General features: G+C 41.0%; 1 protein-coding gene and 1 long non-coding RNA gene across 2 annotated transcripts; one reads left to right on the top strand and one right to left on the bottom strand.

Annotated features, from left to right (window-relative positions):
• Positions 1 to 261: 261 nt before the first annotated feature.
• LOC111599730 lies at positions 262 to 4,205 on the bottom strand. The gene is made up of 3 exons (XR_002751447.2): positions 4,001 to 4,205; positions 3,634 to 3,669; positions 262 to 319 (listed from the first exon to the last, which is right to left on the bottom strand). It is a non-coding gene; the product is annotated as an uncharacterized LOC111599730 (long non-coding RNA).
• A 4,003-nt stretch (positions 4,206 to 8,208) lies between these two features.
• On the top strand, positions 8,209 to 11,536 carry LOC111599727 (protein twist). The gene is made up of 3 exons (XM_023315471.2): positions 8,209 to 9,240; positions 10,134 to 10,547; positions 10,969 to 11,536. The coding sequence occupies exons 1-3, from the start codon at positions 8,336 to 8,338 to the stop codon at positions 11,219 to 11,221; spliced, it is 1,572 nt and encodes a 523-aa protein (XP_023171239.2). The 5' UTR covers positions 8,209 to 8,335; the 3' UTR covers positions 11,222 to 11,536.
• Positions 11,537 to 14,130: the final 2,594 nt, after the last annotated feature.

Genomic DNA, 14,130 nt, shown 5'->3' with positions numbered 1-14,130 from the left:
TTTTTTACCTGCCACCCACTTCGATGTGGGCAACTGTTATAATTAAAAGCCCGCCTCCAATCGCTTTTCACTCGAGATGCAAATTGGTTTCTTTTCGAAATTTCTACTTGACCCGTTTAGAAAAGCCAATTTTACGCAGATGATGGCTAGTCCATTGATTAATTACTCGGAACCACATATGTTCAGTGTGGCCAAGAACAGCAACAACAACAAGCTGCAGACGGAGCTTTAAGATGAGAATGTGTATAATTAGCAACTTACCGCGCGGCGAACGTAGACTCAAATCAACTGGTTCAACTTGAACCGGAGGGCCCTCTGCCTGCAAAAGAAGAACACAGAGGGAGAGAGATAGAGATAGATCGATCGTAACAGAAAGAGAAAGAGAAAGAGAGAGTGAGAGAGAAAGATGAGAGAGTTTGAGATCATTATCGAGAACATAATTATGACTAAGAATGTGGCTTATTAGATATGCAAGTAAACAATAAGGCCATAAGCTACGGCTTCGGCTAATCAAGTTTGACAAAATGCTGAAGAATAGCCAAGAGAGAGCCACTGCAAATGTGTGTGTATCTGTGTATCTGTGTCTCTGGCTGGTGCGTGTTTGCCAGCTGTTTGGCTTATTGAATTCAGCTGCGTGGAACCGCAAACGACTTCCGTCGGGACGAACGCTTCTGCTTTCTGCCCCATATGGAAAACCGCAATTGTTGCGCATTAAGCGCTTACGAAATTTTTGACCAATAAACTAGCGGCAATAAAACCGAACCGACAAGAAAATATTAAAAAAAAACAGATACATATCTATCTAGCCATATATATATATATATATATATCTATATAATAAAACTACAAAAAGAGCTGGCTTAAAACAGTTATTGGCTGCCCGCAGCGCTATAAAACGGATAAATTTTAATTTAGCATTGCATATGCAACGGAGTGAAGAAGTCGGGAGAGGGGTGCGGGTAGGGGGAGACTGGAGAGTGGAGAGTGGAGAGGGCAAACGAAGCTGAGCTTCGAGCTAAAGTTGGCGCGCTGAAGCTGTGAACTGGAGGTGCGAAAGCGCCAACACTTCGCGTTTCGCGCCATACGAAGAGCTTTTGGCCAAACGGATGCAGTGCGCTGTTGTTGCATACAAGCTGCAAACAGAACAGCAACAACAACAACAACAATAATAAAAACATTGCCCAGTGGGCAACAAACGACAATTGTCAAGCTTGTAGCGCAAATTATGAAAAAATGTCAGCGTCGAGTGGGCGATTTACAAGCTGGCCAACTTCTAGATGCTGAGATTTTTACACTTGGTCAGCCACGCGATGCTGCATGCCCTGTAAATGCGCAATTTGCCAATTGGGTATGAATGTTTCTTCTTTCTTGAAGGTGCGAACATACCTTGGCTTATGCCAGCCTCAAATGCAACTCTTACAATGCCTTAGACCAGAGTTTAATAAGCAGTCATAAGTCTACAGTTCTAGAAAATTCCCTTTAAAAACTATTTGCCTTTTTCGGCTTCTGGGAGAAAGCTCATTTTTCGCTTATTTTTTTTAATTTTTTTTTTTTTTATATTTATTATATTTTTACTATTTGAAAACTTCTTAAAAATATTAAAAGTTACTGACTTTCTCCATAAGTTGTAGCATAACAATTTAAAGCATATAGAATAATATTGCTAGAAAATTTTCTTTATTTGCCATCTTTGGGCTTTTGGGAGAAATTCCTCTTTTTGCATTTTTTTGTTTTATTTTTTATTTTCCTAATGTTTTTCATTTTCCGTAGATCACTCGACCTGAACACAATATGGAATACTTTCACTATTTGAAAACTTTATTTAAATATTAAAATTTATTTAATTAAATATTAACAATTTAAATCATCTAGAATAATAGTTCTAATTAAAACGACTTTGCTGCAGTCGAAGATCCCTTTTCACTTTTCATTTGAGCCAAAACAATTCAAATAAATTTTATTGCAACTAAAAGTTTTGTTTCTGATTTGATTTGATTGTATAAAAGAGTTATTATTTTTATGTAGCTAAGCTCAATATATATTTAAAATAATTTATATTTTCTTATTTAAACTGTCGCTAATATTAAACAAATTGGTTGAACTCTTAGCTTCAGCAACTCGCAGCTTGTAATTTTCGCAATGATATTGCAGTTGAGCTGCTGCGCTTGTTGCTTGTGAGTGGATAATTAAAAGTCGCTCCCTTTCAGTGGCTTAGCTAATTACAAGGTATTGCTGTAGTCGAGCTAGCCCTGGGGCGATGTTTGATGCAGTTGTTGTTGTTGTCGCTGGTGTGTTGCGGCTGCTGCATTTATTTATTCAAACAAATGCTCATTGCCTTTGAAAACAACATTAGATTAGATAGTTTGTCTTCGATTGTGTCCGGCGGAGCAGCCGCTGGGGCCTTTGGGGCCGTTGGGGCCAATGCACATGCAATCGTTAACTTTTGGGCTATTTTATCTTATGGATTGCAGTGACAACAACTTCATCGGACACATCGAGAGTTGAGAGTCGATGCGAGTCGATCGAGATGCATTGCAATTGATATGCGAGCCTAGCAACCGTTCAGCCATTTTATCTAATTGCCTCGCTTAACTGAGCTGATTTATTGTCCGCGATCTCGCTCTAGCCAGTATAGAGACTCCTAACCCGACCGCCCGACCGCCCGACCGCCCGACCGCCCGCTCGCCCTTCTTTATGATATTGTTATTGGCGTTGCAATCGCTGCGCTAATTTGTGTGAGACGTGCTGAAATGTCTCATAGGCGCCGAGATCGAGAGGAGTTGACCATTAGCTGCGCCTGTCCAGCATCGTCGCGTCGACAGCTCCGCCTGCGCCCCCCACTTGATGGCCAGTTTTATGGATTGTTTCCCGATTGGTATGCTAGCTGGCAAATAATATTTGCCGCCAGGAATTTTTCGGACAAAAAAATCGATTGCTGTGCGGCTTTTGCTTTGAGGCGCGCGCAGTTTGCTGCAATTGATGAGTCTTACAGTTGACCAGTTGCAGAACTGGGAATTGTCTGGCTGATATCATTAGCCGAACTATATCATTTACCTCAAAGTCTCTATGAGTGTCGTGCACGAAGAGCAAATCACCTTAATTGATTGTGATTCGAATTAGCTAAATGGCAAAACGGATTTCGGGGCGAAGCAACGCTGTCATCAGATATATTCTCAAATAATCTATTATATAGAATCTCTAAGGTATTTCTTCTTGTTTCAGTAATTTGACAGCTTTAATTTTAAGATATATCTACTCTCATGTTTACTTTTCTATTATTGGACTGCATTTAAAATGAAAAGTCTTAATAAATCTCAGAGGCGAACCTTGAAGTCTTTTATTTTAGTTATTATTCTTTCAGTTTGACAACATTTTTCATTACAATCATTGAGAAATTATGGAAATATTACTTGGTTAGAGAACTGCAGATCAAACCGTAATATCAAATCATATCTAAGCCAACCCCGACTCTGATATACAAATTTGCTAACTCTTTGTGATTTAAGACAATTTCATATTTTTGCTAGTCTGTTAATCTTAACCATTTGCATTTTGATTGTACGCCAGATATCCAAAGAAAACATGAAACAAATTTAAGAATAGGTAAAGGTTCACTCTAATGCTGAAACTCACCTCCTTTGCTGACAGAGGGTCGGATCCCAGTCCATTCTGAAAGCAAAAAGGAAGATACCAAAATAAAACAGGGTATAATAAAGCCAAAAGGTGTGTGTGTATGTGTGTATGTGTGTATGTGTGTATGTGTAGCCTAATTAAGCCACGACTATTGCTACAAAGGTGTCACTCAGGCACTCAGGGACGTCTGCTGTCCAAAAAGGGCAGAGCAAACAAGAGAGAGGGAGAGAGAAGAAAACTTGACTGGGATTGGGGCAGGGCATAGGCAGGAGGGCACATGAAAGGAAGACAAGAACGGGGGCACATGGCATATGGCGTTGGCGTTGGCGTTTTGGTGCTCTGGCCTAGTGACTTGAGTGGTGCTTACCATGAAAACCATTAAATTGTAAAACGTCTTACAAAATAATAATTGCCCGGCAACGTTCTGGCCACGTTGCGGAACTCCAACTGCAACTGCAACTGCAACGACGACGACGACGATGGTGCTTGAAATAATCGCTGCAACTATTGTAGTTAGTCTCTATTGTCGCAGCAGCTGTTACCGTTTGCCACTGCTGCATGCTACCCGCCAAATCAATGACAACAAACACAACAATAATAACACAACACAAAACAGAGGCGGGGGCAGAATCAGAGGCACTGGCAGAGTGCAACGCACCAAGCGGGCGGTAGTTGCAATTGCTATTTGAAATTTTTAAAATTTGTTGTTCCTCTTTGAGAGCGCTTTAGCGTCGGCGACGCAGCCAACGCGGCGACAGCGGCAACGGCAACGGGAACGGCGAAGGCGACGGCGACGGCGACGACGACAGCGACGGCGAAGGCACCGATGTTGCCCGCCGCATTGTGCAAAAACAACTTGCAGACGAAGCGAAAAGCTTTGCAGTGCGTGACGCGTGCGATCGAGCTGGTTGGCGGTATGTGAATGAGCGAGCGAGCGAGTGAGAGAATTGTTTAGCTAGCCGTAGGCAAATATTTATTGAGGCGGCAGCGCATGACCGTATTGTGTGTGTGTGTTTCTGTTCCACAATTATTCCGCTGTTCCACTGTCCCGCGCTTATTGTGCGAGCTGACGCTTGGGCGTCAAACGCACAAAATTCATAAATACATCCGGTCCGCTTCACTTATTAGCACTTATTGCAGCCGGCTTCCTGGGCGGGGGTGTTACACATTTTCCTGCATATCCGTTAAATTGCCGGACACGCAGCCGCGGGCGCAACAAACAGCAATCAGCAAAGCAAACGCACACACACACACGATGCACACTTAATTCGATCAACGACTGCTGCTGCTGCCGTAGTTGCTGTGGCTGCTGCTGCTGCTGCTGCTGGGGCGTTGTAATCACGCGCAGTGTAGTTGTAATCAAAAGGCTAGGCACATGCTACGCCCCACGGGCTGCCGCGTGTTTAAAATTTATTGACACTCGCCTGTACGTACATATGTATCTATAGGCATGTGTGTGTTCGCTGTATGTGTGTGCAAATTACAGCACATCCGTCATTTTAATTTCACTTAAAACGCCATTTAAATCAAGCGCACGCACGAACGCACGCACGCACGCACGCGCAGCAAATGCAAAAAAACAAGAGCAAAAATAACAACTGCATTAAATGCCGGCTGCCCATAAAACACAAACGGCAAACGGAACAGTGAGACGTATTGAAACTGAAACTGAAACTGAAACACAGGCAACGCGCACGCTTATAACGGTCGACGCGCAGCCAAAAGGAGTTCGTATGGTACCGTTTAACTGAACGCGAAGCTTTTGACGACGATAAACGAAGCGCGACACACGACCGACTAGCGCCACGTTCGCTGCTGGAATGAAACTAGCCGCAGCCAACATGTTGCGTTGGAGCAGTTCAGCATACCTGTATGTTGCTGTCTGTATTCGTGAATAGTCGCGCGCGTGTGTGTGTGTATGCGTGTGTGTGTGCGCCAGTTTGTTTGTTTTGTTAAGGTGGAGCTAGGCTAAATGACAAGTTGGCGCGCTTATTATTGGGTGGCCAACTGTTTACATTGTCTCACATGTGTGTGTGAGTGGAAGTCTGTGTGTGTGTGTGTGTGCGTGTGTGACTGCTTGTGTATTGTTAATTAACATGCATAGCCAAACACAGACGCGCGACAAGTTTGGCGTAGGTGTTGGCGCCAGCGTTTCTCATTGGTTGTCGGCGTTTGCCCAAAAGCAATTAATATAACAGCACATAAAGCTCCACTGAGTGTATGTGTGACAGCTTTTTAGATGCTTCCACGTCCATCAGCCTTGTTATGCTTTGTGCTTGTTTTTGTTTCGTTAATCTTACGCTGCATCTGCGCCACGCAAAACGCAAACGAGGCGAATTGGCGAGCGGAGCGAATAGGCGCACTGTCTAAAGCACATAAGACAAAAGGCATTTCGGCAGCTCGCGATTTAGCTGTGGGAGTTTTTTTCCCTCTTTCGCTCGTCGCTCGCCGCTCGCCTCCTGCCGTGCTTTGCACCGTTAGACGCGGCTGATCCACTTTTCCACGCGCTTTGACAACCATTTTTGGTAACAATAAATCGTGATACATCATCAAAAGTCAATTCAAATATGTAGACAACATTGTTTTTGTTGTTATTGTTGTTGTGGCAGCTACTGCTGTTGTTATTGTTTTTCCTTTTCGCCTGACATGCCGCAATACGAGACACAAAAAAATATTTTAATTTTAATTGATTGTCGAGCGAGATTTACGTGCACCAAAAGTTGCTTCTCACGCTCGCACACACACACACACGCACACACATGAACTGAGATGACAGGATTAGGATTGGAATTGTCAAAATGGAAAGCGGCTGCCTTTTTTCACGCAAAACGAATAGCTTAGAGCGCGCATTTCTTATAAGAAAATAAGAAAAACACGCAGACGTTACGTTTTTTCCATAGCATGTGCTTTTTTCTTATGCTCATCGAAATCAACATAAACGCAATTGAAATCAATATACTACGTGACTTAAGCGTGGCCAATGCGTAAAAAACAGCAAATCACCTAAAGCAAAAAAGGGAAATCAAAAGCAAACACAGTAAAAACAGCAAAAACAAAGCAAATGATGTGCTATAAATTTGCCAGTTTGATAGAAAACTGATGTATACTTTCAAGCGCTGCCATAAACTCATTATGGTTATGTCCGCACATCTGATCTCTCTTTCGCACAATTAAGATCTTAGCGAAGACAACAACCAAAGGTAAGCTTTTAAATCTATCTGCTTAAAAGTGTGCTCTTCCCTTTTGCTAGCAGTGTCTGAGGATAGAAGTGTAAATTTACAATTAATTGAATAATTTCTAAATAGAAAATGCATAATACAAAATGTATGTTTTATTGGCCCACCAACCAGGTAAGGTTGCCGTGCACAAAGTGAAGACAAAAAACCCTTGGCGTGGTTTTTCTCGGCCTCGTCCGCGGGTTAGGTAAGTACTCAAAGGACGCGAATCCGGCGTCCCTTTACAGCCGTACTTTCCAGCGGAAGTGCGTGCGTCACATTAATCGGGTATTTTTGGCTTGCAGGCAGGCGGATAATTATATCCGGAAATTTGACTTTCGCTCGTATTTTAGGCTCTTTTCTGTTTTTCTAGATGAGACTTCGATACATGTAAGTTTGTACCTATATAAATATATGTATATATGTGTGTGTGCATGGGAATTTACTAATTACGCATAATGAAAAGATTCCGTGGATTTTCCTTATTTCGAAATTACATGTAGGGTTGAGATTTAGACTCTAACTCTAGAATCTTTCATGCAAAATAAATGATCATAAAGAAAAATAATAAACAAAAGATTTAATATTGTTATTAAACATTTTAATCAAATAAAATTCAATTTTGTAATTAAAAAATTGAAAGTTTAAAATTCAATAAATTCTATTTGAATATTATAAATTAAGTATAAACTATCATAATTGTGTCTTATTCCGTATATAAGATGCAAATTATTTGTATAATTTTTAATATAAATACAAATTTATAAACACTAAATTTCTAATATATTTTTATAATCCAATGAGAGCTTTTTATTGTACTCAAAGTTGAATAAATTATAAATTTAATATAATATAAATAATATTTTTATTTAATATATCATTACATCCCTTTCGCTTATTCTCCTATGCTTCTTAGTTGCTTTATGCTTACGTAGAATTCACAAAAGAAAATAAACCCAAGCCCTCAAAAATCCAATGTGCTCTCTCCATCACTCTTGCTCCTTGTCTCTCCCTTTCGCTCTCTATTTTGGTGACTCGCTCTCTGCAGTTGGTTGACAAAACCCAAAGTGCGGAATTGCAGCCGCCGCAATTGAGAAAATCCAAAAGCGAAATGCAAACGAAGGCGAATTGAGCTGACGTCATACCTGCGCAGCAGCCGCCATAGGCTCGAACTCGTGCCAAGCGGCCGCTGCATGTGCTAGAGCGAGACAACTGGTGCAATGCGCAGCGAGAAGAGCGAGCAGCGAATAGCGAATGAGCAAAGCGCAAAACATCGATCTGAGCAATGGCCGGCAGGATCGTGCGTCAGTTGCGTTTCGTCTTTGCCGCTGCGCGCACACACAAGCTACGTCAATAGATCGCGAGGCGTTAATCAGACAACTTAACAATAAATACGAATAGTGCAAAAAATATATATACTTGAATATATATAAATATTTTTGAGTGCAAAGGGCAAGTTAATTTGTTTCAAAATTGCCAACCAAACAATGAGCGCACGCTCGGTGTCGCCAAAGGTGCTGCTGGACATAAGCTACAAGCCAACACTGCCCAACATCATGGAGCTGCAACACAATGTCATCAAGCTCATTCAGGTGGAGCAGCACGCCTACATGCAGCTAATGGACCAACCGAACACCCACTACTTGCATCACCAACACCAACAACAACAGTCGCAGCCGCAGCAACAGCAATATGCTCCATTGCCTTCGCTGGCGCCCAATGCGGCGGACTATGCTGCCTATGGCATAACAGAGCTCGAGGATACGGATTACAATATACCTAGCAACGAGGTGCTCAGTACCAGCAGCAATCAGAGCGCTCAAAGCAGCCTGGAGCTGAACAACAACCAAAACAACTTTGACAAACAGCAACAGACGTCAGCAACGGGCGTGGTAGCTCCATCTCCTCTTGGCTATTTGCTCAATGAGCATGGCAAGCGATCGCGCAGCAGCAGCGACTACGACTGCCAAACGGAGGCGCTATCCATGCAGCCCGAGCACAAGAAGCAGCTGCAACAGCAACTGCAACATCAACATCAACAGCCACAACACCAGCAGCAGCAGCAGCAGCAGCAACAACTGTATGTGGACTATTTGCCCACCACTGTGGACGAGGTGGCCGCAGCTCAGACGCAGACGCAGACCCAGATACAGGCGCAGGCGCCCAGCCAACAGAACGCCTGTGTCTCGCCCCACTCTCATTCCCACTCGCATTTCGATTTTGCCGCCGAGGAGGAGCTGCAGGATCACAAGCCGCACATCTTCAAATATGGCGGATATCCGCAAACAATCAATCAGCAGCAGCAGCAGCAACAGCAGCAGCAACAGCAGCAACAACAGCATCAGCAACAGCAGCAACAACAACTTCATTTCCAGAGCAACTACAGAGCAGGGTAAGTAGCCCTATAAATATGTATATCCAGGAGAATCTTCATTCTGGCCATAATCATTGACAGCCAATTTTTGGTTTACTGCGCTACGAATCCATTACAGCAGTTAGCCAACTTTTCACATCAAAATATATAGTCAACTTGATAAAAATTATATAGATATAGGCACTACAGGTCATAGCTTGAAATGCACCAAAATCTAAATCATTTTTATATTCCTTTAAAAAGTGAATATCATACGATTTACTATATCTCAATTCTCTACAAAATGCTCTTGATTGAAGAAGCTTCATGACGTATCAAGCCATGATCGATCAAATACAAGAGAAAATATACAAAAAATATTTATAATATCTCTACTGATAATATTTTATAAAAACCATTTTGGCTTTAGTAAAGCCCATTCGAAAAGCCTTTCGAATTGAACCCATTTTGAAAAATGTTTTTTACTATTCCTAGAACACAAAAAAATGTGAATTGCTGTTGAATATTGTATGGAGTCTAACTCCAATCAATCATAGCAAAAAGTTAAGAAATTCTATATTCTATAGATATATCCATAAACCCTACAAAAGTTTAGGGTAGTAGAAACTGCTTTGAGATCAGCATTTAAATTTTGAAATACTTTGAAATATTTTAGATAATTTACAGAAATTTCAAATTCAAGAAACCTAAGCGAATTCAGTGCTCGAAATATGGCAGATACTTTGGCTTTAGCTTTTGAATTCTTCTATCAGAAAAATAAAATATTTATATATAAAATATATAAAATATATAAAAGGATATTTTGCGGTTCTCTAAAGGCTAACAAAGTAAAAATTAACAAAGTTTCGAATAACTATTTATTTAAAATGTATTTTTAAACTTCTTTTACTTTCTATATTTGTGTTCTTTAGTCAAAATTATGACGCCTATGAGCCTGCCAACAGTCTGAATGGCAGCGCCTACTCCAGCTCAGATCGCGACGATATGGAATATGCCCGCCAAACAGTGCTCAGCTCAGTGGGTGGCTACGCTAAGGAGGATGAGCTGGGGGACATGTCGCCCACATGCCTGGGCGACGAGAGCAGCCTGCTGGATGCTGGCGATGTGACGGGCAAGGCGTTTCGCAAGCCGCGCCGCCGCCTTAAACGCAAGCCCAGCAAGACGGAGGAGACGGATGAGTTCAGCAACCAGCGAGTCATGGCCAATGTGCGGGAGCGCCAGCGCACGCAGAGTCTCAACGACGCCTTCAAGGCCCTGCAGCAGATCATACCCACATTGCCGAGCGACAAGCTGAGCAAAATACAGACGCTCAAGCTGGCCACAAGGTAAGTCCGCACTCGTTTCTGCCGGGCATTTCCGGCCTGGGCTTAACCCAGCTCCGTAGTTGCTACCTGAGGTGGAAACTTTACGCAATTTCAAAAATTCCAGTAAACTGCGAATATTTCAAATAGGCGTAAAAGCGAATGAAAAGAAAACTACAAAAATATCTGAAATATTTTAAACTCAAGCACAATTATTTGTTAAAAATGTTAAACTAAATTAAGGCAAAAGGAATTTTCAATAATTTTTTAAATTTTTTTATATATTTTTATGTTGAAAATATTTTCGGGAAATTGTTTAGAATATTTCAGTTTTTAAATTAGTCTATAAATTGCGTTTGGTTTTCTTAAATACGTAAACTTATTCGGGATCTTTTATGAGATGTTCAATTTCTTATCGACGTCTTTACACCTCTTCTGATTGCAGATATATTGACTTCCTATGCCGCATGCTCAGCTCGAGCGACATCTCGCTGCTGAAGGCGCTGGAGGCGCAGTCGTCGCCGGTATCGCCTGGCTATGGCAATGCCAGCACACTGCTAAGTTCCGCCAATGGAGCCGAGGCTGATCTCAAGTGTTTGCGCAAGGCGAACGGAGCGCCGATTATTCCGCCCGAGAAACTAAGCTATTTATTTGGTGTCTGGCGCATGGAGGGCGATGCGCAGCATCAAAAGGTCTAGCCAGACCAGACGCAGGTGATGGAGCAGGCAGTAGAGGAGGATGCGCAGGAGTGGGTAGTGTCGATTGCCATTGGGGCTTCCAGTTACTGAACAATAATGCACACAGCGTGAATAATTCCAATGCGAGTGCCAGCGAGCACTTGCAGCTCTTTCCATATCTTATAGATGACTAAGCTAAATCTAATTTAAATAAACAAGTGAACAGAAGAGAAATTTACGAAATATAGGAGCCAACTATTGCTAAGGTTTAATTGTATGTCTAGCGCTAACTAATTTAAATTGTATAAATTAAAAGAAAACATCATTAAAAAGAAACAAAACACATAAAAAACGTCGCCATTTTGTTTACTTTCTTGCGGTTGTCGGCGTCGCTGCTGTTGTTGTTGTCGTTGTTGTTGTTGCCGAGTATTTTTCCCCCATGAAATTAGGCGCGAAAATGTCGCCGTTCGGGGGGTCCGACTTTATAGTGCAATATCTGAACATAAGTTCTCATATATGCGATCGACAACGGCGACGACGACATACTTAGAGCGTAACGTCACGCCACGGACGAGGCAGCCACATTTATGTATCTCAAAGATACACAGTCAAGTATCTGTTCCACTCTCTCACTGTCTCACTCTCCCTCTCGCTCTCTCTCGCTCATGGGAATCGAGCGTTTGCAGCGAAATTTCGTTAAAGAAGAAAATGGCAACCGGAGACGACGTCAGCCGAGGGCTTGGCAATGGGAACACCATCCACATCCGGTGATTTATGTTCATTTGTTAATACTCATTTTTATTTTTATTTTTATTTTCATTTTCATTTTCATTTTTTTTTTTTTCAGTTTGTTTGGAGTTGCGTCGGGCTGCGCATAAAAACTGTTTACAATGTATACACAAAAGTATTTATGTCGCCAAAAATGACTATTTAAAATGCACATAATTAGCTCAGTCAGTTGATTTAGTCTGTGTGGAGCGCTTCAAAGGCGAACCAAATATCACTTTTAGTTGCTACGCTTAATTGCTTTTTAAATGACAGCCTGGCATGAGTGTTTTGAGTTATATACAAACTACCATACGCTCTTCCCTTGCCCATATATAGCGAGCTAAATATCCAGTCAGCCACGTTGACAGGTTGTTGTAGCTACGCACACACGCACACACGCACACACACGGACACATGGACACACAGACCCCAGCGACTCGTAAGTAGGCTAGATCTTTAAAATATATATAGAGATACTTGCGAGTCTTTGAATAAGTGCAGCTAAATCGTCTGCCTGAATGCCACAGAGAGTGCCAGAGGAAGCGAGACAGACAGAGGTCGCCCACTCGATCCCTATCTCTGTAGGTGCTAGCAAAGGAGCTGCTAGAGTGGGAGAGATTGAAAGAGTATTTTTCAAGGTGATGTCTGTTGTGTAGGACCCGCGCTATTTCGGCTAGACCACGGATTGCGATGAGGGGAATTTATTATATCTTATATATTTATAAATCATAATGAATCAAATGTTTTGCTTAGAAACTTTGATTATTGCCAGTTTAGTTGAGTTAACTAATTGGCCGCTGCGTCTGTGTGGTATTTGCCGGCAAAGCACGGAGAAAAATCAAGATTTTGAAGGAGTTAAGAAACTATTTGAGCATGTTGCGCTCCCAGCTTCAAGGCCTTTTAAATATATGTGTTTTCTAATTGCCACACTTATAAATATAATTTTTGCTAACTCAATCAGGAAGGTTAACAGTAACTTATTCGTTTAATTTTGATTTTCTAACGGTAAAACTGTAGAATATACAGATTGCCTGATTTGACAAGCCCTCGCTAAACGTGGACCTATAATTTTTAGGCACTTCTTAGAAATACTCTTCATGTACGTAACTTCAATTTTGGTTGTAAGGCTCCAAACATGTGGCAATTATGGGATATTTCCGATATGACACGCCCCCAAAGGGTCTACAGTGCAGGTAAAAAGTCACTCAATAATCAAGTTTTTCAGTTTCTTCAAATATACACAGTTTTTGGCTTATATCGCTGTATCTATATCTTAGATTTCAAGTCCCTAACTAATACCGCTTTAGACTTAATAGATACCTGGTAGTTCCTGATTCTCTACGCAAATCTTAACCCTCTAGTAGATACACCAAATTTCAAAGGGTTCGCACTCATACGGATAGGACATTAGGACATAGGACTCGCACATTGCACAAATCCATTATGCTACTGCACTCGTTAATGAATAATAACAGAATGCGCTTAGATCCATTCTCAAGCTTATGATACTCAATCTCAAATGCATTTTAAATACTCTAAACATCTAGCTTGAGTCAAGCCACTAAGCTAAAGACTAGGCTGACCGCGATCCAATAAAGGCGAAACTAGTACTGCGAACAAGATGATTTAATATTCATTATACCTCCCATAAGCTATCATCTAATCACAACATAAATTACAAATAAAAGTTCATAGGTCCATAGAATGGAAAGAATAAGCAAAGTAATTATAAAAATTAATAAAGCTGAAAAGAATAACATATCCCGCCCCATTTAAGAAAAAATAATGGAATAAATAGCAAAGAAAGCAAAATAATAATTACGAAAATTTTTAATTCTATATTATTCAATGACGTTTTTGGATATATCAAATATAAATAAAAATATTATGTTTAATCTAATTTCAATACCTTTACTATTATAATGCCGTGTGACTTAATTTTAACATGATATCCGCTAAAAGTCTATGAAGTAAATAATATTTTTTTTGACATTGGATACCAAAAACCCTTTTGTTTTTTTTTTTACTTCAGCGTAAGAAAACATTTTTAGTTCCACTCAACGCAATTGAGAGCTAGAGTTTCCTCGAAACACGTTTCTGGTTCATGAATATTATGATATATATATATATATATATGTATGTGAATACTCGAACGCCGAACG

This window comes from Drosophila hydei, unplaced genomic scaffold (genome assembly GCF_003285905.1).
Source record: "Drosophila hydei strain 15085-1641.00,03,60 unplaced genomic scaffold, DhydRS2 tig00000060-arrow-pilon, whole genome shotgun sequence".
NCBI lineage: Eukaryota > Metazoa > Arthropoda > Insecta > Diptera > Drosophilidae > Drosophila > Drosophila hydei.
This window is presented reverse-complemented; position numbering and strand designations above follow the sequence as displayed.